This window comes from Falco punctatus (assembly GCF_963210335.1).
Source record: "Falco punctatus genome assembly, chromosome: 1".
Classification (NCBI taxonomy): domain Eukaryota; kingdom Metazoa; phylum Chordata; class Aves; order Falconiformes; family Falconidae; genus Falco; species Falco punctatus.
In genome coordinates, this window is record NC_137580.1 from 112,298,269 (window position 1) to 112,325,421 (window position 27,153).

At 39.8% G+C, this 27,153-nt stretch overlaps 1 protein-coding gene across 3 annotated transcripts in view; it reads left to right on the plus strand.

Annotated features, from left to right (window-relative positions):
- NLK (nemo like kinase) overlaps positions 1–27,018 on the plus strand; it is a 66,834-nt gene extending 39,816 nt beyond the window's left edge. For 2 of the 3 annotated variants that reach the window (XM_080374207.1, XM_080374206.1), the window contains 8 exons: positions 6,318–6,424; positions 8,293–8,378; positions 9,276–9,485; positions 13,816–13,917; positions 18,836–18,922; positions 20,679–20,877; positions 22,583–22,676; positions 23,213–27,018. In XM_080374207.1, the coding sequence (XP_080230333.1) occupies positions 6,318–6,424; positions 8,293–8,378; positions 9,276–9,485; positions 13,816–13,917; positions 18,836–18,922; positions 20,679–20,877; positions 22,583–22,676; positions 23,213–23,267 (940 nt within the window). In that variant the 3' untranslated portion in view covers positions 23,268–27,018. Of the gene's footprint in view, positions 1–6,317; positions 6,425–8,292; positions 8,379–9,275; positions 9,486–13,815; positions 13,918–18,835; positions 18,923–20,678; positions 20,878–22,582; positions 22,683–23,212 lie in introns of all 3 variants that reach the window. The other variant, XM_080374208.1, reaches the window with a different exon arrangement.
- Positions 27,019–27,153: the final 135 nt, after the last annotated feature.

Below are 27,153 nucleotides of genomic sequence, written 5' to 3' on the forward strand. Positions count from 1 at the left end.
ATGATGTTTTGGTTCTGCAGTATGCCTGTTTCCCTAGGTGGACTGACCTAGCTTTAAAGCACATCGATTGTAAAGATAAAGAGCAAATCAGGTTTTTCTAGAGCATCTAAAAAGCTTTTCATTACAATTAACATATCTGTTAATTCTTGTTTGGTCTGATTTGGCAGTGTTAGGTTTATGGCTGGTCTCTGATCTTAAGGGTCTTTTCCAACCTAAACAATTCTTGGATTTATAGCTCTTTTTTTTCCAATTACAGAGTCTTCTGCAACTGATTGCAATACTGAATTCTGCAACTGGAGATACACAGGCATTCTCTTTTAAGAACTATACTAAGTTTCTATAGTAACTTTCTGAACACCTTTTCCATTAAAGTAAATATTAGAAGCAGCTGAAAAGACATTGGGTTTGTCAGTCTTGTTATACTGATTGAGAAAGATTTTAATACTAGTAAAAGCAAAGGTGTGCAGCAGTTCCCTCCCATTGATCTTATTAAGAGGTGAAAGAACTGGGTTTTGGACAGATTATGGAGTGAATCTCTCGTATATGTAGGGTGGAGAAGGGTAGATAGGGACGAGGTAAGATTTGGTTCCTCCAGCCAGAAAAGGGACCGTGACAACACTGGTGGGGGACCGAGCAGTGTATGCTCAGGCTTCCTGTTCTTTCACAGTATCCTTAGAAAGGGTTTCCTTGTTTAAGTGCCCTTCCGAAATGTCATCACGACTAGTTCCTCTGGGCCAACACACAAACAAATTGGAACAGGGACCCCAAGGATTAAGAGGATTAGTACACTCCATAGAAGGCTATGGCTTGCAAGCTACGGTTGCAGCTGGTAACACAGCAGTTTATGTTATTGGGTCAGGCGGAATTGTGACTTCGATTCTTGCTAGGCATTTATAAGAACAGAGTGGGTTGATGGACTTTCTACAGGTAATGAAAGCATGGTGGTGTTATTGTCAAACCAGTCAACTGTGTGAGGGAGCCCTAGATCTCTGCGTGAATGAGCTGTGTGCCATAGTAGCTCTAGTCTCTGTAACACGAGGCTCTTTTGCCTTGGGTTAAAATTTTGCTTTATTCAGCAGTAAAGTTGTAATACCTTTATTCCAGCATTTGCAAAACCTCGTTGGATAATATTGCCTAGAACTGAAAAGATTTTCCTTCGTATGCATTGGTATGAAATTATTTCTATTGAGAAGACATGGGAAAATACCAGGGAGGTTTTAAAGTTGAATATCATATATTTTTAGCAGTATTCTTTCAAGTAGAGTCTGCTGGCAGTATTGCCAAGCTGTCAATGATTCAATAAGAACAGAATGAAATTTTCCCCTTTGTCTTTTTAATTTTAAACCTTTTATAGGTACTAAATAAATGATCTTCATTCCTAACTTAAGGATTATGACTTGATTTTTTAAGAACCTGAAATAACACGAGAGAAGGTTTTAAAATGTTAACTTTGACTAGCAACTCTTCACACTGCTTGTTTGACATTTGGTGTTACACTTTTTAAACAATTTATTTTAAAAGCTATTTGTAGAATAAATTATCAATAGTAATTAGTAATTTATCCACAATTCTGCTACTGATTAATCCACATTCCCCCTTGCACTGTTCTTCTTTCTACTTACGGAAGTATTTGATAATTTTACTGCATCTGTCCATAAGCACTGTAAAATACCAGGATAGTGATCTGTAAGAAGTGCTTGGTAGCACAAACACATTTCCCATTTGAATATCAAATTCAGGTAACTTCAGGACCACATAATTAAATAACCAAGTGAAATTTTGAAACTAACACCGAAGGAGTGGAGTTTATTTTTGTATTCTGCAGAGCACATCCTGCCATACCTCTGGGGAGCGTCTCACTGGTCCATTTCAGACACATGATTTTTACTGGCACCAGAGAATCTACCTGTACGTCTTACTCTTGCTAACCACACTGTACAGCTAAGAAAACTTGTCACAAGCCTATCTGCAGTCTTGCAGGTGTGACACACCAAACGTATTTGTCTTTCCCAAAACAGAGCTTCCACAGCATTCAAGCTTTGTTTTACAAATACAGAAACAAAATTACTTACATAAAAATCAGTGATTTTATTGTACATAATACAAAATATGGTGCCACTAAACTGCAGGTGATTAATAGCAATGCCATTAACTCAGAGCTGATGATGACATGGTGCTTTTGTGGCAGGATGGGAAGTCCAGCTCCTGATGAGTTTTGAAGCTGAGCAGGAGTGGAGAGGTGGGAGCTGCTGCTTCACCTAAGTGCTTCTCTCATTGTACGGCAGCTCAGTTATTCTCTGCATTAGGAACTCATCAAGAGCTTTGAATCCCTTACCTTACACGGAAGTAAGATTCAGGTGGAGTTTCAGTATTTTCTTCCTGGTATGAAAAACTGTTATTTTTTCCCCCAACTCCAAAACCATGTCCCTACAAAAAGCTTCTGCTGTTACTTGTCTGTGGTCTTTGACACATGCCGTGGATTGCAATTTCTACATTGCATAGAGGTGACCTGATGACAAATGTAACAGTAGTTTTACCTGTAACAGAAAAGTCAGTAAATTTTAAACTTAAAAAACGATTTAGATAAGCATTAGAGTCACTACATGTTTTTTAAATAATTGTTGCACTGTTTTTACATGGACCAGGTCTTTTTTTCTTTTATATTTTGGGTATTGGTACAAAATGAGGATGTTATAGAAATATTTCTGCTAGAATGCTGTGAAGTCTGCAAAGAGGTAGAGGAGAACAGAGGTGGTATCACAAACTAACCTTGATATGATCCTAATGTAAAAGCAAATATAACTGAATTATGCTAAAATAGGAGAAAACCCCTTGTCCACATTTTATAGAAAATCCTGAAATATATAAGAAAGTTTTGTTTTGGGTTTGGTTCAAAAAACCCCATGTTTCTTACAGTATCATGCAGATAGACATCTCCACTCCATTCTTAGCATCCAGCTAATCCACCTACCCCAGAACTTGTTCATAGAATGCTGGCCTCTTCCCAGAAAAACGGTCTATAGAATTGAGGTTTGGGGTATGCGGAGACCTTAAAAGAAGAATCCAAGTCACCGTGAGAATACCACATCACAGAAGGTACTTTATTCCTTTCAAAAATTTGTCTGTCGCTTTGTAAAATTTACCAACTCAGCAGGTCTCCCAGTCAACAGAGTAAGTGAAGTTCTTTTGTGCCATGCATTTGCCTTGGTAATTATTCTGAAGCAAATTGGTACATTTGTAGTTCTAATTTTATACAGCTACTTAACTAATTACTGCTGTCAGTAGCAATTTTTATCTGGTACTAATGTTCAGCTTAGCTGAATATTACAGCACCAGTGACCGCCTCATAGCCAGCTTATTTTAATGTTCAACTTAAAAAAGAAAACTGCAGGTACCTGTTTGAATCATTAATTGAAATCCCATAGGGGTTTTGTTGTCTGTTTTTGCTAAACATTTATAGTGTGGCCAGAGTAAAGTCATTGACCCGCTTGGGTACCAGCTGTTTAAGAAGCTGCCACGTTTGTAAAAGGCAGGAACATCAAGCAAGTGCTGCTTTTGCTCTTGTTTAGAGACCCTCATTAAATTATCTAGAGACAATAATCAGATAGCTGCTGTTCAAGTTAATGGCACCTCTGAGCCCCTGTCAAGAGAGCTTTATTTAATGCGCAGCAGACCTGGAGTGGTGCAGGTGCCATTTCAGGCCCTCATTTAATTTAAGCTGCTTTAGTTGGCATGGCAACTAGTTGAGACATCTGGGAGACATTATGCTCGGGATTGAGATTTAGGAGGATTTGTGGTGTAGCAAAACAAAAATCTTATCATAATAAAGTGCAGAGTAATGCTTTTGGATTTTTTTAATATTTTACGTTAAAAATAAAATGCAAAAATTTTTTGCAGCTGTGAAATAAACCCCAAATTTTAAAAAGCTGGTATAAATATTTAAGATGGCCTTTGCAAAAGGAAAAGAAAAATTGGAGGACTAGAAATTGTGGTGCTGCAGGGTTAAGTTTTTTTCTTTATTAATTCTTTATGAACGCAATTTTAATTTGGGGTATTTTCAGTCCAAAAGTTGGCAATATTTAATTTATAAAATTAGTTTTTGTGGAGTGTTGCTGGCAGTTGAACAGTTTGGCTGATAGGGATTTGACCAGCTAGGGTGTGCAGAGCAACAGATGGAAGTAGAACGTTGATGAGGTAGAGGTGAAAGAAAATGTAAGTTTTCTCTAGATTGTTTTAAGTGCATCTTGACCTGTGCCAATTAATGGGGGATAATGGTAAGAGCAAGTAGAAGTTTCTGCTGAAGCTGACTTGCTTGCTGTGTTACTAGGAGATAAATATCTTAACTGAAGTCAGGGTTTGCTATTATATTTCGGACTTGATATGTAGCAGAGCTGGTTATAAAGAGCGCTGAACCGACTGATAGGCTCCTACAGGATAATGGTGAGATTTAACAACAAAACAAAGCCCCGGAGGCTGACCTAGTTAGCTTGGCTTTCAGAGGAAAGGTTAGGATGGCACACTTTTAAAAATACCACCATGAGGTCAATGAGTTCATGAAGCCACCGGAGCTCAGGCTGGCCGAGCTGAAGCGCGTACCTTCCCCCAGCCTGGCAGCCCCGGGTCCTCCCGGGTGCAGGATCTGGCCCGGGCCCGCGGCGACGCGTACCACTGATCTTTGTGTGTTTCTGGAAGGCTGGGAGCTACTGCTGCTTTACCTTGAACTGTGAATGAGCCTGGCACACCAAGGGAGATGCTAGATTGGGGCCCAGGAGGTGCAGTTTTGTTTCTGACTCTCTCTCCTTGATCTTTTGCATGACCTTGGCCATGGGCACCACCTCTCTGCCACGTTTTTGTCTGCTTTGAACGTTGCAGGGCTTGGTGTAGCTTGTAATACTTCATGCCTTGCGCAGGGGTCTCGGTGAGACATGTGATACCTTGCCGTAAAGTAGAAGTTCAGTTAACATATGGCTACCATGTTTGACCTTCTTCAGCCACAGATACAACAATATCAGAGATTTTTGTTTCAAATATGACTGCTAAAGGTAGCTTTTAAAGCAATAATGCTTCTTAATTATCAGGCTTATTTGGTACAGAAGTTGACAATGCACAGTGTTGCAATTTCAGTCCTTCTTGGAAGTTGAGGTGCTGTGGTTTTGCTTTAAACTGTTCTGAACCACAGCTCCAAAACCGAATCTGAATTTTCCAGTGGTGTGTGTCAGTGAAGCAGAGTGCCACAGCAGCAGCTTCTCTCCAGCTCGAGGGGCTCCTCATCGCTGGCCCTCATGGAAGTTCTTTGTCGCTGACGGCCCCATACAACTCGGGGCAGCGTGCTCTGTAGTATCCCAAGTGGTTGCCATAATGATTTCTGCATGTGTTTTGTAACTGCAACATACTCAGGAAATTGACACCATGATGCTGGTTTTGTGGGTTAAGATATGCTGCTTGTGTCTTCCATATTTCTCCATTTTTATAACATTGTATTTTTAGTGCTTCCTGAATAAACACAATACCCTTCTTAATCCGCACCTTACCTCGGTATAAGCCACAGCATATAGATCTCTTAGTATCTGCAAGTATTTGCGTAAATTACCAGTGAGTATGACTATTGCTGTTCATGCCTGTGAGTATGTGAAACAGTGGTTTCTGTTTGGTTTTGGTTTAGTTTTTTTCCCTCCAGATAGAAGTTTGGGCTTTGTTGGTTTGTTTTTTTTTTTTCTTTGCCCTCTCCAGTAATAATTCAGAAGAGGTTTTATGACTGTGATTTGTATGTATTTGTATGTGAGAAGGTAAAATAATGTGTATTGGCTAGATGTAGGGAAGCAGATATATTTTTCAAAGTCTGCATAACTGACTGTGTAGCAGCCTGCGAGGTCCTTTTGCTGACAGACTTCCATGGGCTTGGGCTTGCACTTGCCAGTTTGCTGGTTAAACCATGTTGATGTATGTCTACTATGAAGATGCTGCTTCAGTTGTTTGTAACTTGTGGCTCACTGATTTTAAGGAAAAATGTAAAGTTTCAAGGTGCCATTAATTGTATTAAAATTTTATTTTGTTTTCTGAGTCGTAATTTGACTTTGGAATTTTGTAACAACTACCTTAATTGAAATGCTACTTTATTGAGTAATCTATTTTCTTTCACAACCCATTTTTTATTTTCATTCTTGTAAGAGTCTGGAGACTTGACCTCTGAAGAAGCTTTATTCTTTTTTGCTCAATAGCTCTGACCTGTAAGAGCTCAGATTCCTAGGAGTTAGAGTAAATGTTTCAAGAAATTGTGTGCTGGACTTTCTGCTTTTGCCTTAACTAATAAATTGAAGATATGTTGTCACTGAATTGATGCAGAGTGACCTCCATAAGATTATCGTCTCTCCTCAGCCACTCAGCTCGGATCATGTCAAAGTTTTTCTTTACCAGATTTTAAGAGGTAATTTTTCTTCTTTTAAATGTAATGAAAGTTATGTAGTAGTAGTTGGGTTTGGTTTGGGTTTTTTTTTTTTTGTTTGTTTCTTAAGGTTTATTCTCAACACATCCTCATCTTGCATAGGTTTCCTGTGGAAACTTGTTCTTTTTGTTTCATGTTATGAATGAATAACGAGCATTAATTATTCTGATTGTAAGAATCCTTCCATGGTAGTAATGGGTAAAGACGGCAAGACTTATCTTCAGCTGCAAAGGCTTTTTCAGTGGCCTGTGGGAGTCTTAAGGTGGGTGGGTGTGTTTTAACAGAACTCCAATGCTTTTTGAATCGAGGTCCAGAAAGGACACCTTGACTGAGCCAAAATGATAAACATGTATGTGACTATACCCACTTAAGGTATTCTGGAGAACAGTTCAGTTCAAATTGTTATGGAACAGTCCACTGAAGTTTGATTTTTAGCTAAAACGATGTACCATAATAGTAATTTTAAACTTGATTTATTTATTTATTTTCAGTCCCATTTGGAAGCTTTTGTCCAAGAAATGAGATTATTGTGCTTGTCCTTTGAACATCTGATCAGTGGTAGTCCAGTTGCTTTTCCATTGGCTTTATTTGAGTATTATCACTGGAATAAGCTGAAAGCAAAGTCAATTTTATCTGGTAGAAAATAAATAGTCGATCATATTTTTAGAAAGCAGAGCAAAGAAGTGTAAATCATATCCAGAATTAGTACGGGCTATTCCAGGTACCTGTAGTGCTACACAAAAGATTTATACTCCGAAAGGACAAAAGGCATTTGTGCCTCTGTGATTACCTACTTTGACTGGGGGAACACTCCAAACACTAATTTCTATCAAAATGGCAACAACTGTCAGTTAAAGTTTGTTCAAAAGCTACTTGAATTCTCATTCCATTTGCCCGGCTTTTGACCTGAGAGCTTAGTGTTCCCCAGTTTAATGCTATTATTGATTCTTGCTCTATCTGACCCCACTTGAATTACAGCCATCTTTCCATTTTCCATGCTTTGTCTACTGCTGTAGTTCATGTGCATAAACAACTTCATGTTGGCATACTTTCTTCCACTGTACTTTTTACGGAGGTGCTTTCTGCATTACTTTCATTTTCTTAAAAAGACCAGATTTGTAGCTTCAGGGAGAGCAAAAGCCCGCAGGAAGCATAGGTTATCTCTCTTTTCTAACCACCCCAGTGTTAGAAACATCCCCAATGACTGTGATCAGGTGTCCTAAGTTCATTAGCTCTAGCGTTGAATTTTTGCAGTAATAAAGTTAAGAAAAGGGCCTAGGCCAAACTAATTTGGGCCTGGATTCTCTTAGCCTTGTTTTACATCATCTGCTGCTGGCACATGAGGTGTTAGTTTGAAAAAATGTATTTAAAAAAACAAAGACGCAGGTTAGCTTGGGTTTAATCTGAGTTTATTTCTGAAGTGCAGCTGTTATCTAGGAAATTGTTAAGTTGAATTTTAGTGCTGCAGACTGGGAAACAAAGCAGTAAGAGGTGTATGTCAATATTCCAATGTTGTGATGAGCAGAGTATCCATGTCATAACCAGGGAAATGATGTTTTGGTTTTGTTTTTTTATTTTAAAAACAAAAACAAAAAACCCCACACACACAGGAAAAAGAAGACTACTTAAATTACTTGCTCTGTCTAGTTTATGTACTACAAAAGTTTTATCCTTTTGTTGAGTGACTGAGTGTATACTAGAGATGGGAAGTTAGAATTGTATAAAAAATGAGCCAATGGCAAAGTCTTTGCTGATCGAGAGTTGCAAGACCTTCCAGGAAAATGTTCTCAGCCTTAAACTTCTTTTAAAACAGAAAAAGGTATTTATTTTAATTTCATTTAATATTTCAGGTCTGAAATATCTACATTCTGCTGGCATTTTACATCGAGACATTAAACCAGGGAACCTACTTGTGAACAGCAACTGTGTTCTTAAGGTGCTACTTAAATTTATTGAAAATGTACATATATGTATGCTGTTCATTATAAATCAGTTGTTATTTTTAAACAAAAAACATCTAATATGAACACCTTTCCTGAAAGTCATTTAAAAAGAAAAAAATCCCACACGTTCTTTAAAAATTTTAAATGAAACAAACATCTTCCTTTCCCCTTCTCACCCTACCTCTCCCCAAATCCATGAAAGCCAGGTAGGCGTGATTCTGTCGTTGACTTGTGTGGGGCAGTTTCCTCAGGTACTGCGGCGGTGCTCAGCGTGCCAGTCACAGTAAGGGCGATACAGGATGGCCAAGGCTCCTCCATTGACTTCTCAGGCATATGAAATGTTGGAGGGCTCAGGCACGTTGTATAGCTATGCCCAATACAAAAAAAAATAACTGTTACACTGATTTGCTAAGCATTCTAATTGTGCAAGTTTTAGTCTGTTTTCTTAACCCTTCTGGTTCAAGACACTTCAAAATTTTCAAAGCCAAAGTGAGTAAAAGGCAGATTTTTTTTGTAACATTTTGAGGCATATAATGAACAGGTGAAACTTTATTTGGGATGTAATATTCTATACCCAGAGGTTGGCAAGATATATTATTTATATTTTTTTAGTGCAAAGGTTTTAATCTTTTAGGTTATAAATATTGTAATGCCAACTAAAAATGTACTGTGATTTCAAATAAAATTGTAGAAAGTTTAAATGGATGTGGAATAAAGTAGCATAATTTCTTCCTATTCCCCTTTCCCTTTGCTTTTGCAGTTACAGCAGATTATCTGATTTATTTAAATGCTGATTTGGAATTTTCTGCTTCGTTACCAGAAGGTTACCTATTTGAAATGCATTAAGTGTTTTGGTTATTTTAATTTTTTTATTTACCTTCTCAATTTAGATTTGTGATTTTGGATTGGCCAGGGTGGAAGAATTAGATGAATCTCGTCACATGACTCAGGAAGTTGTCACTCAGTATTATCGAGCTCCAGAAATCCTGATGGGCAGCCGTCACTACAGCAATGCTATTGACATCTGGTCTGTAGGCTGTATCTTTGCAGAATTACTTGGGCGAAGAATATTGTTTCAGGCACAGAGTCCCATACAGCAGGTATAATTAAATTTCCCTTTAAAAATTTTTCTACTGCATAATTTCATGGAATCAGTTATGCTGATGCATTTTGAACCTCAGACTTGCTTTTGTTTTGCTTGGTTTACACAGAGGCAAGAAACCAAGCTACTTTGAAACACGGAAATGATCGCTTCCAGACAGTATTAAAAGTAGTGGTTATTAACATTAGCTTTTGAAATGTGTATTTTTTTGTAATCCCCTGTAATCTGCTGCAGTACCAAATCCTGCTGTAGCATTTCACTGAGATAAGGTAAAGGTGATATAGCTGGGATCAAGCTTTTCTTAACAACTAATACAAGAAAGTAGTAAGTTTTCTATCAACACATAACTGGAGATACAGTATTGCCACTTGAGCTATTTAAACTGCCAAGCAGTGGTATTGCTCAGACTGTTTCATTTTAGTAACGGTCAAGTCTGTAAGAAGGTATTGAATATTTTTTTATGCTATATAGCTGTGGCTAGGTATGAAAACATGACGTGCAGCAGAATACTTCATCACCATTCCAACAGTAAGCAAGCTAATATAATATGCATTTATCTCTAATAACCTTGAAGTGCTGTTTTCACAGTAGATAGAAAATAATGTCTGCAGCAAGACACTAGAGATGGATACGTTTATACTTCTATCTAAGAGAAGGAACAAGATGTGCTGACATAAAAATGCTTATCATCAATGTTGCTAGTATTATCTATAGATTGGAAACTACATAGTGTTGAAATTATGAGGTTACATACACTGATTGTCAAGAAGTAAAACCACATTCCAAACTTTTGGTAAAGGTGACATCCCAGACTCCATTTTTCTTGTTACTTTATGCATGTAGCATTACCATGGGTTTGAGAGACATTCCCATTAGGATGCTGTTTTCAGTATTCATATATTTAAAATGTTGTGTTGTGTATGTATTTTTTCAATGCTGTGTCCTGTCTGCTGGCACCTATCATGTCACCGCAGTAGTGTTCCTAAGGAGGGACTTGCTAGTCATTCTAGACAGCACTGATGATGTGAACATCACAAAAAGTAGGCCTCCTCCCAAAATACACCTCTCTTACCCTTGTGAAGAGACTGCAGAGGAGAAAAGCAGTAATGTAACCAGAACTGCTAGTTAAATTGACAGCTATTCTCTTGAAGTCTCAAAACTAATTTAAGATCTCCTGGTTTTCCAAACTTTGATCTCTTGCTGCACTGAAGCTAAACATATGTGTCATTTCAATAGCCTTGGCTATCCTTCCTGAAATTTAAAGTGCAAAGACATTCATCAGATAACTCTAAGTAGCATAATGGGGTGGGGGGGTTTGAGTGGTGTTCACTTTATTTGATTGAAAAGTTTTATAAAGTTACATAGGAGTTCCTAGATCTTTTATAATCCCTGCGTAGCAATATGGTTTAAGAAGTAATCACCACATATATTTCAATTATGTTCTCAGAAACTCAGTACTGTTCGAGGGTGGATAGAGCCTATAGAAGTGCTGAGGGCTGGTCAGTGTTACGGGCTTTCCTCAAGCCTGTGCCGTGCCCCTTAGTGTGGATTGTACTCTAAAAATGCTGATCCTCTGCACCCAGGGGCGTTAACCAGGACAGCAAAAACTGATGTCAGGATAGCCGTTGTCAGGCTCAAGTTTTCCTGGTAGAAAAAACAGGGAGGGAAGAGACCATTTTACAACGGACTGTACTGGAATTTTTAACTCAAATCTGTGATGAAGAAAGTGTACAAAGCTTTACGTTACAAACCAGACTGGAACTGGTGACTTTGGTATTCTAAACTTCGGATAGTATCATGTTGAAAGTGTTGAATATACCTGAGTTGCTTACTCAAGTTACAATAGCTAACTTTTGGTAAGGCTTTTATGGGATTTCTTATGAAAGTAAGAAATGAGATAATCTATGCTGAGACCTAGATAATCAGAAACACTTTCAAATACAGTATTTCCTAACAGCTCCTATTTTTGCCTTTTACTGATACTATTTAGAATAGTTAGCATTTTTGTGTGATACAGTATTTCTATTTTTCTTTAAAGATGCGTTTTTACAGGTGCAGATACCAAGTTGGTTTTTGCTGTATGTCCAGAAACATTGAATGTATCTGATTTTATCTCTTAGTGGTGCAGGAAGGGTGATCTCTGACTTTCCGACCATCTGTGGGAGCAAATGCCTTTCTCTGCTTAGACCAGTCTGCACACAGTTTTGTAAAAGGCAGGTTATAGAGTGCTGAGTTTTAACCACCTTCCGAGGTTAGCCAGTTCCTCTAGTCTGATTTTGCTGATTATTATTTAATCCTCCTTCAAGATAACTGGTCACGTGCCTGAGGCAGTAAGCAGAGCCCATTGGGAGGGATCGGAGTGTCAGGAAGACAGGAGATGTGGGCAGACAGCGCCAGCCTAGCGCAGCCGTGTCCCAGCAGCTGCAGCACACCGAGCTGTGGCACGTGAAGGTGCGTTTCTGGCCCGTGGTGCACCAGGCTTTGACACACCGGCACGCGTGTGCGCAGGGAGGGAGCCTTGCCTGCTTCACACGTCGGTGCACCAAGGGCTGCTTGGTGCTGGGTACCGTTTTTGTGTTTCTGACTTGAGCAAGGTTTGCTGGAGCAATGTGTGCGCAGCAGCAGGAGGGGGTCGGCAGAGCGAGGCAGTCTCTAGATGCCCAGAGATGCATCGAGGTAAATGAAATCGGACCTCTCAAGGAAATGCTCCTGTGAATGTATTGGAAACATACAGGCTAAGAAAAGAGCGTTTGTATCTTGAGAAATGTTAATCGTGAGCTTTCAGGGCATCATTACAAAAAATGTTTTCAGTGTTTTTTCTTGTATCCATTAGAATAAAGTGTGTGCATTTATATCCATATCTATGTATATGTAGATATAAACGTATATTAGCATATCATTGCTGTGTGCTTCAGGAGTAGTTGGCTGAAAAACGTAAGTGTTTATGCAGTCTACGTGCCCTGATACACTGGTATAATTTATTAGATCACTTTTTCTATTTTGTAAATACATCAATCTTTTATTAGATCAGCACCATGTGTCTATTTCTCAATTAGATATTTTCCACATACAAAAATCCCAAGGTTTAGGATTTTTTTTTTTCCTGCCTAGTTTTCCATCTCCTTACAAACGTAGGTGCTTTGCTGTGACTCCTCTGAAGTTACACTAGCCCTGGCCACGTGTGCCAAGGCTGTGGGAGGACACGTGCCCGGTGCCCGGCCAGGCCGTTGCGTGTACCTGGAGGCACCGGGCAGCCTCTGCTACTGCCGGGGAGTGGGGGAGAGGTGGAGCGGCACCAGCGAAGGAGTGAGGCAGTTTGGCCCACAAACAGCACTCGCATTTCACAGTGTTACACCAACAGCCAGTGGGTGATGGTCAGGCGTACAAGGCCTGTGTAATGATGATAACGGGTTTCCTCTCAGAGGAGAGCTCTGCAGTCGCTCGCTAGCGTGGGTGGATGGCACTCCCAAGGGAACATTTGGAACCAGGGTGCTGGCCTCACTACTGACAAGACTGTTTTAAAATTTATTTATTTTGCTTGACTTATACAGGGTTTGGGGTTTTTTTGGTTGGTTTTATTCACCGAAGGAGTATATGTACCCACTTTTGTAGAAATAAGGTGAAAGCTTGTCAGTCACTTTCCAAATTGAAAAAGGTCAATGAAATCTCATTAAAGTTGAGACCAGTTTTAAATGTGGCATCATCTTTGCTCTTTTTTAGATAGCTTTTGTTTTCCTTATAACCAGCACCACTCCTTTTCCTTTCTCTCCTTCTGGACATATTTTTATTTTTAATTATTTTTCTCACATATTGGAATTTTTTATATGTTATGTTTGTACTGTAGTTCTGAGGAATTTGGGTTTTTTCCCTTTTTCTATAGTTTTATTAGTGTTGATGGCAAAATATTTTGTGCAAAGTAGTTGACCTGTTTTTTTGTGGGTAATTTTGTGTGGTATATTGTTATGCACTGCTGACATTCAGTTGAGAATATTTAGGTTTTAGAATGAGTAACACACCATTAACAGTACTTAAAAATTTTCTTCATGATGCAAAATTGACTTTTAAATTGCAATAAAATATTTTGCTAAACCTGTAAGCCAAAAAAGCTCCCAGCTTTTGCTAGGGCATTTTCGGTGAAATTACAAGTGTTTGTATTTGCTGTCTACTAAACATATGCATTAATATTTGTAATTTATTATCCATAAAATAGTGGTATTGAACTGACTCATACCTTAAATGTAATTTACATTAGTGTAAGAATCTGCTATCACAGTGAAATACATTAATATATGTCTGAGACCCCAAATGTCTATGTTCTGTACCTACAGCTGGATTTGATCACAGACCTGTTGGGAACACCATCGCTGGAAGCAATGAGGACGGCTTGTGAAGGCGCCAAGGCACATATACTCAGGGGTCCTCATAAACAGGTACAGCTGGAGGCTGCTGGCCTTTTCTTGCACGCGGTCCAGACAGTCCCTCAGTCAGCCCCCACAAGTTAGGATCTCCTCTGTGCAGGATACCACTGCTGCATCATCGCGGTGTTTCACGTCTCGATTAACTCCTCATGGTGTGTTTGTTCATAAATACTTGGTTTGGGTATTTAATCTCGAGCTGTCTCTGCCTGTAAACGGGGTTGAATTTAGCAGGAGTGGCGGTGGTGTTGCAGTGGCATGGCTCAGTGGTGGAGTTAGTCAAGCTGCTCTTGAGACAAGGTGGGTTTTCACTAGTAAAGTACATTTCTGGCCTCTGTCTTGTGCGTATTGTTTGCCTGGATGATACAGGTGAACTTCTCCTTTTTTGAAGCAACAGCATTTTGATAGCTGTTTTGAATGAAGATGTTAAATACAAGTGATAATATTGGCAAGAGATATAAATTAAAATTGATAGTATAGTGCAGAAAGCCCTGGAGGGAGTCCTATACGGACAGGATCGAGAGTGTTACAAGTGGAAATCACCCGTTACCCGGATCCACAAATGGAACCGTCCAGCAGCTCGTCACCAAAGGGTCCCCTCACGCACCTGTGCAGTGAGCTGAGCTGGTTGTGAAAGGCCTAACAAGATATTGCAAACCGACTTACAACACTCAACGTAACCAAAGTAAAAGTTAATTAAAAAAACCCACCAACAAACAAACCAGAGAAGAAAAGGCAGGATGACGTCATCATTCTGACTGGGCAAAAAAAAGGGCAAATGAAATACACTCTTAATAGATACAAAGAAATGCTTATGCAGGAGTCCATAGTGCAGTAATAAAGCAGTGTGCCTATCCAATATAGTCAGTTTTATGCTTATTAGACAGTAAAAATTAACAAAATTAATAACCTGTACATGTTAATACATCAGATCTTTCCAGTAGTTAAGTTTGCGTCTTTATTTTCTGCATGTTGAAGGAATTTCTCAAATGGCTACTCACCACAGTAGTAGTTACCATAGAAATGAGCATTGAATATGTATTCTGCTCTATTATTAACATGTGGGAGTTCTGCCTCCTTGGCACTTTTGATTTACTACATCAAGTTGTCTCTATTCCATTTTATGACAGGTTTTTTTCTTTTAACATTAATAATGGGAGGATTTCCTTAAGACTTTCTCTGCCACTTTTAAAACAAGTCAAGTCTACTTTTTTTTGCTGTCATGTGCTAGAAGAGTTGTAACTTTTAAGCATGTAGTCCTGCACTTCCGAGGTTTGAGATGTTTAAAAAAACTCCAAGGGTTTTATAGTGATTGAAGCTGGGAGAAATACATCCACTGTACTTTATATATAAAAGTATGTAACAGTATCCAAATACATCCAGATACTTTATAGAATGCAAGAATGCATTGGTCTTAAATTCCGGTAATTTGATAATTGCTTGACATTTCCAAAGTGCAGTAGTTGTGCTCCAGCAAGAACTCTGGAATGTATTTGTTAGCCTTGTTCAGTTTGTTAAACCAGGACGTTTTATCAAGGATTGAAATGGGTAAAAGAACGTCTTCGGATTTTCTAATCGCAGTGCTAAGGTTGTTCTTGCACGAGCCTCTGAAAACGTGCATCTCTTGGCCCACTGAATGATGGGAACACTCAAAAGCAACTGAGGTGAAATGGTGTGAAATGTTTCCAATACAGATTTCATGTCCTGTAGCCACCGAGTCATAGGAGATCAAGTCCAAGCAGTTCTGTGTCAGTTGAGGAAAGACCCCTCCCTGCTGACGAGCGCTGAGGGGCTGCCAGCCGCTGGAGCTGGCACGCTCGTTTGCAGCTGGGACAGAGGGGGCTGCAGCGCAACTAGTTGATTTCTTTAATGGTATTTCTCTGTTTTCAGCTCCAAGCACACTACGTGTTTGAATGTGAATTCATGGCTTTTCATCTTTTAAAATGGAGATCCTGCTGGTTATAAATAGCTAAATGTTACCAGTTTCTTAATTAATTAATAGGAAGAGAAAACCAAGCTAGAAACTGGTGATTACTTTGTCACACACGCTATTTTTAATTGAAGTAGGTGAGCATAGTAGGAGTTAAGGGGTAAAGCATTTGGCTGCTTTATGTAAAAATAGATTAATGCATGAAGTTTCTGATTTAAAAAATCCAACACCCCACTGTGTGCTGGCATAATGAGAATTTACATACTATGTAGACTTCTTTGTCAGTTTTGTATTTAAAAATTTTTCTTCAAACTAAATTTAAGTGAATTGATGAAATTGCTTAACTGGCAGCTCTAGAAGAGCCTCCTCCCAGGCTCACAGTGTAGGGTACGGAGCGGTTTGGGCTGCACTGGCAGTCATGTGCTGACCCACTTCTAGAGGTACAATGTGCTGGACTTCGTTCCCTCCCTGTCGTAGTCCTGGCATTCTCCGGTGCGGAAGAGAGAGATCCAGCGTGCTGCACCTTACTCGCTAACGGACCTGGCTGCAGCTTCCATGATAATCAAATCTTACAGAAATTCAGTGTTTGCCAATTTCTTCTGCCCTTGTGAGTCCTCTTGCCAGGACTGTTTCTGATCTCTAGCTGTGGATGTGGTTGCAGTTTGCTGAGCAAATGCTGTCCCTGAAAGGTGTGTATATCCAGGTGCTCTTGGAACGGCAGCCAAGCTGGGCATGGGTGCAGCAAAAAAAGTGTATCCTTCACCTGCATTGGGTGGATGCAGCAGCTGCTCCAAGTAAGGAACATAATCGTGTTTGTCTACCCCAGTATGTGGATGAAACCTACTTAATGACAGTGATTGGATGGCAGTGCTTTTTTGTGTAGACGGTACTTACTAATTAGAAAAATCATATGAAGTTACCAAATATTCCAGATACCAAATACCAGATATTTCTATTCTATAGACTGCACTTAGGAACGAAGGCTGAGAAGTTCTCGGTGCTGTATTTGGTAGTCCAGGGTTAACTCAGAATGATATCACTGTGGAGGTGTAATTTTTATATATACTGACAAATTAACAGCAACTAAATAACTTATATTCCTTTGCTTTCTTAAACAGGTAGAAGCAGCAGATGGCTGCCAAATACTAGCATCGCAGAGCAGTTACAGGTCTGAGTAGAGTTAGTGCGGTGCTGGAAATCCTGGGGGTCGTGCAGAGTTTGTCAGTGAGCACTGCCCCATAAATATGCGCGCTAGCTTTCAATCGATTTGTTGTAGCGATGTGTTAGTCATTTCTGTCAGCCGGCTAGTTTATTCTTCCCACATCTCAATAGTAATTAATCACGGACGCGAGTGAGGCACTCTGTGTAATTCTTCCTGCCCTGATGGCTCCTCCCAGCACCTGCACTCACTAGCTAATGAATGCGATTTGTGTTTGCATGGGAAGAATACAGAGGTGTGGGTATGTGGCTGCGCGTGTATGCGATGGTTTATTTCCTTTAAAAAAAAAAATTAAAAAATCTGGGAGTATTGGACTTGGAAGTAACAGCCTCCATGGTAGGAATTCTCTTTGCCAGCAGCTTAATACCTGTGGGCTTCTTTTTTCCTTTGGTTGGGTTTTTTGGTTTCTTTTTTCAATAGTTTGTGGTTTTGTTTTCTTCTAAGTGTGAAAATTCGGAATTCCTTTCCCCATATTACTCTTCCCCCCCACCTTCACTTTAGAGGAGTAGCTGTTCACTTCTTTTGCAACACTTCGTTTACTTCAAAGACTAAGGGTACTGCATTCTACTGCAATTGTTTAAGCTAAATAGGAATAGGAATAATGTCAATTAAGCAGGAAAATATTTTACTTGATTTTGGAAACTGGCATTGTTGTGGCTTTAAAAAAAAAAAAATATTTGAAGCTTGTTCTAGAGAGTCTAGGATATAGCTAATGCTTTAAAATTAATGGCATGTAACATTAGCTTTACCATTGATTAATTTTTCCATTTTGGGCAGTACTTCAGGCTGTACTTCTTCCCGCACGTTAGGAATGTGGGGAGGGGTTTGTCTTCACTTTTTACTACCTTAGTGTTAACATTTAATTCCAGAGCCACAGGAGGCTCTCGAGCAGGAGAGTGCGTGCAGTTAATTCTCAAATGGCAGCCTTACAGGTCCCAGCTGTGGCTTCACACCCGCAGCGGCGGGGTCCTGGCTCTCTGTGGCAGGTGCCCCATGCCTCCCGTGCCCCCCCGTGCCCCTGCTGCCGCGGTCCATCCCGCCTGCTTCCCCCGCGGGGGGTGTGCCGCTGCCTTCGGCACCCCAGCCCCGGCTGGGACCCCGGAGCGGGCAGGCTGGCGGGAGGGAGGTGTCTGTCTGTAGGGCTGCTTGTGTGGCGCTTCCCAGAGCAAAAATGTGCTGCTGCCACCAACGTCTGGGTGGTTCCACCGGTTCTTTAAGCGTGCGGCTCATGGCCAAGTACCGCACTGTAAAACACGGGGGGTTCCCTGAACCCCCTCCCTCCTGCCCCAGCCTCCAGGCCCTAGAGGCTGGCCTCCATCGCCCTCTGACATGCCGAGTGCCTGCGGCCACCCTGACAGTACTGGCTGTCACTGTCGGTTACATATGGATCACCCGGGTGAGGAAAAGCAAAATAATCCATCATTTGGCAGTGATTGAGATTGGAAAAATGAGATGCTGGAAATGATGTGGTTAATCAAATCCCTGAGCAGCTACAGCCTAAAGTGGTGTCAATATAGAAAAATAAATAAATAAAATATAGCTTTGTTCAGGGACTACTTCTGAACTAATGAAAAAAAAAATAATCAATTAGATCTCTTGTTACAATTGCTGGGGTTTATAATAGTGATTATTGTCTTGTTGGAAAGTGTTAGGTAGTGTGTGTCCTTTTTAACAAGAAGTTTGTCCTTGGTAACTAGAAAACAACGTGTGCTGTAACTGTTTTCTTGCTGATGGATCTGACAGGACAACTATCTATACTCTTCTTTCTCCCATTTCCCCTACAGCCATCCCTTCCTGTCCTATATACACTTTCCAGTCAAGCTACACATGAAGCAGTTCATCTCCTTTGCAGAATGTTGGTCTTTGATCCAGTAAGTATGATTTTAAATTATTTCTAATACTTTCAACACTTTTTGTCGCCTGCTGCTTAAATGAGTATTTTAAGTAAAGGACGCTTTAACTGATGTTCTTCTACATTGCATTTCAGTACCTACGGTCTGTAAACCACTTAGAAGTATCATCTTAAAATTGGTCAGTTTCCCCCTGGAATGGGGGGTTTGCATTGAAAATCTTGTGGCCTTTTGAAGAAAGCTACGACAGGGTGAGAAAGATGAGGGTGTTGATGAATCACGCTATCTTTTCCTAGCTAGGTGTAGGTAGCAGAACATGAGATACTTTGATGCAGTTCTAATTAGAGACGCGTGGGTGTTCATGGTCTTGCAACATACAAGAAGTTCCTTCTGCAGCCGTGCAGTCACATAACAGGATCTTTTTTTCCACTGAGCATGTTTTTCTGATGAAAATGTGCTGCGGTGGATTTTGGATTTCATCTCTTGGGCATACTCTAGAAAATTGTCACTAGAAAATCTGATACCTGAATTGACGATCTTAATTATTTCATTCTTACAGAAAAAACACTTAACATTTCAGATGAAAGATAGACAGATGAACAGCAAGGGAGGAAGCTTGTAATTGATAATGTATTCAGGAGGCAGTATGTTTTGATTTTTTTTTTTTTTAAACCTCAAGATCACTCTACTGAACAAAAAGATCAAAATGTTAAATCATAGCTTCCACATAATCAGACTTATTTTTTTTTCCTTTCCAACTTCCTCAACACTTAGAATGCTGTTATTTGCAAATCATATTTAAATAAATGTAGTTTTATTTTTTTAAAGAATCAGGACAATTCTTTAGAACAGGTGCTTTTAATTTCATCCAAAAAAATATCCTGGGAATTGGGAAACTTGGGTTTTATTTCAGGCTGTGCCACTGCTTTTGCTCTGTATCTTTGGGCAAGTAACTTCTGTTTGTGCGTTGGGTTGGGTTGGGTTGGGTTGGTTTTTTTTAATTCACCTGTAACACCAGATTTCATTACACCCGGACTTTGCAGTAGCACTTCTGTCTGCAGCTCTTTGGGAGCAGATGGTGTTCTTCTTTGTGTATGGGATGATGTTGGACACCTAGAGACTGAGCGCTTTACTTGGGTTACGCACAAAAAAAGCCGTAGTAATGTGGAAGTAGACTTTGTGATTTAAACCACAGCTCTGACCTGCTTCTTCCCTGCACTTCCCTCAGCACTTGTTTTCTGAAACTTGAAGTGTTCCAAAGTGTTTCTGAGAACACCAGATTCCATATCCTGAATTACTCTTGTTACCAGTGAAGCTTAAAGTTGTGTTTTACTTTAAAATGTACTGAAGGACGTATGAAAACGTTTTGCAGTGTGTGGACCTGCAGAATGCCATATTTGCTAACATTACATTATTTGGGTTTATTTGGTTTTATTGTAGGAGTCATAATTTTAAGGTTATCTGGAGAAAGTAATTATTGAAAAATATATTTTGAAAAACCATATTAGCAGCATTTTCTGTCATTAGCTATAGCACAGAAAGGTCAATGTCATCTCAGCAATGCTGCTTGTTTTTGAGTAAAACATTCCCCCTAGTGGCACTGCTCGCAGGTCTGAAGCATTTTCTGACATGAACTAATTTGTTAACGTGATTAGGGGTTATAAAACAATTTTGAATTAAGTGATGAGTAAGAATTCTTTTAGACTGTTACAATACCTCTGAAAATATCCTAACTATTTTTTTAATTATTTTCTTTTCTTTAAATGCAATATTTCAGTCCAAAAGAATATCTGCTAAGGATGCCTTAGCTCACCCATATCTCGATGAAGGGCGGTTGCGATACCACACCTGTATGTGTAAATGTTGTTTTTCCACATCTACTGGAAGAGTTTATACTAGTGATTTTGAACCCATCACTAATCCCAAATTTGATGACACTTTTGAAAAGAACCTCAGTTCCGTTCGGCAGGTTAAAGGTGAGTAGTAGTTAACCTTTGCGTCTGCATTGATCTTCCTGCTCCAGCATGTAGTAGTATGTGGTGAGGATGTGCGGTCCGGATGCATACACTGACCCATGGGGGTTTTCCTTTTAGGTATTTTTTCATAGTAGATACTGGAAATAATTTCATTAAAAGCACAGAATTGCTTGTAAATGTTCTGACGTAGTGTAATATCACGGGCATTAGCTGGCATGAAGTCTGTTGGTTTCAGACCTTAATAACATTCTTCTCTGCTGTCAGTGGCCCCCGTGCTGCTCATTCTTTTGTTGAAGGGTTGCATGGGGGGGAAGGGAAATCACTGTTGCTGCCTTTTCGGGGTGCGAGGTGTTACCTTGATAGCTGTGCTGCAGAATGGGTCAGCGTCATCAGCTAACTGCAGCTGAGCAGGCTCATAGTTCTGCTGCTTCGTTTCCTCTGACCCGTCATAGCCTGCTCGCGCTGAAACGTCCACGGCAGGTGCCTTCGCAGAGCTGCTGGCACGAGCTGTGCCGCTGGGTGCTGCTGGGCAGAGCCGAGGGCGCGCGCCGGGGCTTGGCGGGCTGTGGCGAGGAGCATCGCTCCTGGGGCCTGGAAGAGGAAGCTCCTGCTGCAGGTGGTTACTAAATGCCAGCAGTGGCTCTGTGGCACTGGAGGTCTGAAGTCTGATTCCATCGTAGCAAACAAGCCGTAAAGCAGACTTGGTTTCTTGTGACATGGGTCCCAGCTGGGAAGGCAGTCCTTTCGCGAGAAGCAGTAGTAGGGATCTAGGTTCTGCTTGTTGGCAGCTTGAGTAACTCCAGAGAAGAGGGAGAAGAAATGTGTTACCTCAGAAGTTTCCAACAAACAGTTACGCCATTTGGGACAGAAACACACCATGATGTTGCCATGATAATGTGACTTAGCTCAGATATATCCTGAACTGGTAATTCTGAAATTCACATTTATAGCTCATACAAGTTCACGTCGGGCGGTTTCTTTTTATCCCGTTCTCCTTCCCGTTTCCCTCCCCTTTGGCCATTGCCCTCCAGCGCTGTGCAGATCCGCTGCCTTCTCTGGAGTCTGTTGTTACAGATGCTGCCTCTGAAGTTTGCTGGCAGCAGTGCTGCTTGCCATCGCGGTGCTGGCAGCCACCGCTGCTGTGACGGAGGAGCAGCCCGCTGCCGAACTGCCAGGCTCTCCTTTTCAGGGGGTGAGGGGTGCACCCCCGTGTGTGAGAACATGTTTTCTCTGGCAACTGTACACAGAGTTCCTCTTTCCTTATGGAAACCGACTTTCTCATTTTAATCTTCTCAAACGGCAGTTTTGTGCTTGCTGGTAGTAACTGAGCTCATCAGTCAACCTGGACTGAGTAACAGAACCGTGTTCTCGGTATTTGCAGTTCAAGTTGAGAATTTGTTTTTCAGAAAGTTGTACCCTAAAATTGGGATTTAATCTATAAGTGGTTATCATCAGTTTGGTATTATAGTGGTGGTTAGGGGTTTATTTTGTATAAGTTTATTTCGGTGTGCAGGTAAGAGTTCTGTGTGAATTTGTGCTATGAGGTGTGGCATCAGATCAGGTTTAGGGAAGCTGGGGTTCTTTTATCCTCACTAAAATGGACCTTCAGTCAGGGAAGCTGCATTTTCCTCCAGCGGACATTGCATTTTCTTGAAGCAAACAGTGTTAATGGTATGGTGTTTTTTTATTTTTCTCCTATGTACAGAAATAATTCATCAGTTCATTTTGGAACAGCAGAAAGGAAACAGAGTGCCTCTCTGCATCAACCCTCAGTCTGCTGCTTTTAAGAGCTTTATTAGGTAACTGTATGTAATCACATCTGATATTAATTCACATTTATTAGTAGTACAGAATTCACACATCCAAAATGTTTACTGTCTTAAATTTCTGAGAGTAGGAAAGGCCTGTAGATAACTTCTTGCAAAAAAACTCCAGCATGTAGGGTTACATTTTTTAACATGTATTATGAATTCGTCTAGAGTTTAAGTAAAATGTGCGGAAGCTTCAAGTAATGTTTTTGCGTAAAAGCACAGAAGTCAGACTAAAAATCAGAACCGAAATGGTGACAAGCTGAATTTTCATTGTAGAGTTGCACTGTAAAAACATTCCAAGGAATGACTGATAGATGAGAAATGATTTAAAAAAATAAGTAGACAAAGCATAGGAATTATGTGTTGTTGGTGGTGGTCACGGTTGGTCTTGGGGTGGTTTTGGTTGGGTTTGGTGGGTTTCGGGTTTGTTTTCCTTGACTTGTTTGCTTATGGTCCAGCATTAACTTTTTTGTCCGTTAGCTATTGCAAATGAACACTGATTTTCTCTATCACCTGCATTCTAGTTCCACGGTTGCTCAACCATCTGAGATGCCGCCATCTCCATTGGTTTGGGAATAAAGTGGAAGATAATATACTACTGAAGATGTAATGTAGCTTTCCACTGGAGTCTGGGATTTGCAATTCTGGAGGTTAATCATGCTTGTACTGTAATTTTACTAATGAAGTTTTAAATTAACAACCACTACTTGTACAATATGAATAATATTTAGAAATGTACTAGACTTTTAATCTTGTAAAGTGGTTGTGCTTTTAGAAGAAAATATTTTACCCAGAGTTGCACGTGTTTTATGAATTCTAGTGCAGCTGTGATGGCTCAGCTCAGAACAAACAGAATTGAACCAAATTTGGGGAGGTTTTTTCTTTTTTCTTTTTTCTTTTTTTTTATTGAAGTGAGATTGTACAAAAAGATAGACATACATTTTGATATTGAGCCATTCCTGAAGATTTGGGGTTTTCTAAAGCTAAGGAATACAGAAAACTTGACTGCGACCAATCATGAAGTCACATCAGATGACAGTGACCAAGGACATGGGCATGTCACCTGATGATCAAATCCTATATATAGCTTCTCACTAGAGCTGTGATGGTGATGTGTGCTGTTCTAAAATCAAATGTTGTGAGTAGAGAGAATGAGTTTGTGACTAGGAGAGACTAAACTTCTGTTTCCTTACCCAGTATAAATATATATATATATTTAATCTATTTTTATTAGAAGTTTTTCTGCTCTTTCTTACATAAAACCCCCCAGCATGCATCTTCTGTGTGTGTAAATAATTCCATTTATGGGCTAATTTCAGAGATCCCTGACATCATTGCTGTATAGAGAGAAACTAGCTTGCACATTTTAGGTCTGTGAAATTTTGTGAGAACTTTTTCCTGCACTGGACAGTTGAGAAAAAAAAAAAAAAAAAGAAAAGGAAAAAAAAAGCACATAGGGAATTACGTTAATTGTGTTCGTGTCTTTAGGCAAAGCTGTGGAAGTCTTGAAATGTCACAGTAGTAAATAACTTTTATTACTTTTTGGCTAATTCTTTTTCTGTTGGAACACTGAATTCTGTGCATATGTATATATGAACACAAATTGAAGGCCTCTACCTCCTGGAGTATACAACTTGGTTTGTTTACCTCCACATGATTTTTTTTTTTTTTAAGTTCAGTGTGGAGACTTGAAACTTGAATGTCCCTTCCAATTTTTATATTTAAAACAAGACTAGAAAATTGAAGACTGTTTTTCACCTGTACAAAGAAATACTAAAGGGTGGTCTTAAAATCTGAGCATTGGTCTGGAGAAAAACCGTGGTGTTTGTTATGGACAATTAACTGTTAAAGTTATTGTAAGTTATCTGTATTTAGCAGAGTATTTTCAACAAGAGTGATCTGAGCTGAAATTGGAGACTATTAGTAAGTTATGTTTGGAAGTTTTAACTTCAATGAAGTAATTATTTGCTGTGAAAGAGACAAACATTGAATAACTGAACAAAGATGGTGCAATATCTTTGTTTTTTATGAGGCTCCTGAGAATAAAACCAACTGAAACATTTCAATTCACTTGAATGAGAAACGTGTTTAATTAAAAGAGCCCAAGAAGACACTGGTATGAAAGGTAAAATCTCAGAGGTTGGTCAGTTAATGTGGCACACTTGCTGGTCACTTTGTAAAATGTAGATTTGAAGTACAGTGGTGAAAACATTAAATGTGACATTTGAAAAAGAAGTGGTGTTATCTTTATTTCCTGTCTGATCTCCCACCTTTATTTAAGAATAAGTTGTTACAATCCTGATTAAGTACTGTCTAAAAGAATACAAGTAAAAAGACTTCATAACATCTTGTTTTGGGCATGGTTTTGATTTTTACATACACACACGTATACATATATATATGCATATTTGTGCACATATATATGACTTCTTCAATAAAAAATTTATTCTTTAAGTTTGATCCTAGATAAAGGCAAACCTTGCTGATTAAATCAAAACAAGCAATTGACTTGCACTTTATTGGGAGGTTGAAAGACATCCAGTCCAGTATGGATTTTACTTCATTTGCAAAGTGCATGTTATTTTTTTCAGCACGAACGCTTTCACTGTTTTCTCTAGTCCCAACGCAAAGAACCCAACATGCAGTGGCACTGCAGAATATGCCTGAAAATGTTCATGTTTTGTGGGTGTGACCTTTTTACAGATTGAACTATAAACTGTATGAACCTTTTTTAAACAAGCCGAACTATATAGTTCAAGCCTCAGGACCTCACAAGAAATAAACTGATAAGCCTCCTTAGCATGTGCTCTCTTCCCAGGGCTGGCACGGAGATTGTGGCTCATGTACATGCCTTGTCTGCAAACCTCTTCTTAAAAGTCTCCCTGCTATTACGGGCTAAATTTTTAACCTGTTTTAGAACTAGTGATGGTGGTGTCATTCATTATTGATTCACGGTTGTCTATTCTGAACTAGCTGCCATTAATTCACTGCCGTTTTTACTTAGTCTGCTCGCTAGATTCTCCTTCAGCGCGAGGCTGCAGCGCAGACGGCGGCTCACTTGCTGGGTCCTCTCATTTTGACACACCGTCTGTCAGGATGCGAGCACGCAGTGACACAACTGGCAAAGCCCACTTTGTGCATCAGTGTATTTTTTGGAGCTCATTGCTGGAGGTCCGTGGGTTAATCTCGTTGGTAAACATAAAAAGAATAAAATGTCTTTTGGACGTTTACCTTTCAGAGTGTCTTCATACGAATGTGGGCAAGGCACTGTGCAGAACGAGTAACTAAACCGGGCACAAACGTGTAACAAAAATTGTGTGTGCAAATATATATATATAAAAAATGATTATGGTAATATTTTCTGTAGCCTCAACTGCATTTTACATGTTTAATGTAAATCAATTACAATGAAAGTGAGACCTCAGGAGCTGTCAAAGCCGACAAAGACAGTTCCATTTCTAAAGCGAACGCACATGTGTATGCACCCAGAGTGATCTAAGCGTGAGGTCATCCAGGGAGCTGCTTTCTTGCCCAATGAGGTTTAAATCGAGCTTGCAGTTTTCAGAGTTGCATTTTAATCAGTTTTAAGCTTTGTTGATATCAATGTCAAACGAATTACAGATTCTAATCCTAAGTTTTAAGCTCTCTAAATATAGCTTCTGCATCTCCTTTTATTACTCGTGCCTTGAGAAGAGTACAGAAGTAGCGAGTGCAAAGAATAACTGCAAAACTATTCACAAATTGTCAAAGGAACATCCAAGTAGTAGGCGGCCTACTCTCTTTGCGTGTACATCTTGAAGGTGATGCAAAGGAGCTAAACGAGATCAGCTGTGGAAAAGTAAATTGCTAAAATCCATTTCCCCATGTATGGTGAAATAGCATTGACGGATTCAAATCAATTAATTTATGAAAGTTACGAAGTGCTTTTCTCCTTCAGCCAATTTGTTAGCAGCATATTTGGGACTTTACTGTTTGACCTGCTGGGAGTGTATGAATGCTCACCTGATTGGACTGACGGTTTTAATATTTACTGGGTAGCAACTTTTCTAATCATCTTTTATACCCTTTATTTGTTTTAGTAACGGAGTATCGTGAGATCCTTGGACTGTTTGTTCTTTGTAACTTTTTAAAATTCTTCTGTCAAGTATAACTTGATAGGAAATTCTGTTCACTGTACTTCTGTAATCCTGCTCAGGTATGGTTACTTTAAAACTGTTTGTGACATTGCTAAATGGGGGAAACTGGAATCCAAGCAGATAATTGATACATAATCTGCGTGTACACCTTGGACAACTTCTGTGCTCAATAAAGGATGGAATCAGACCCACTGAATTACCTGGTTATGCTGTAACGTGATGCGGTGACAGAGCGCTGTCGGCCGGGGCTGACTCGGCAGCGGAAGGCACGGTAGTACCGGGAAAGCATCCGCGTGTCCTCCAGCTGGGTCCGGGATGCAGAGTTCAGA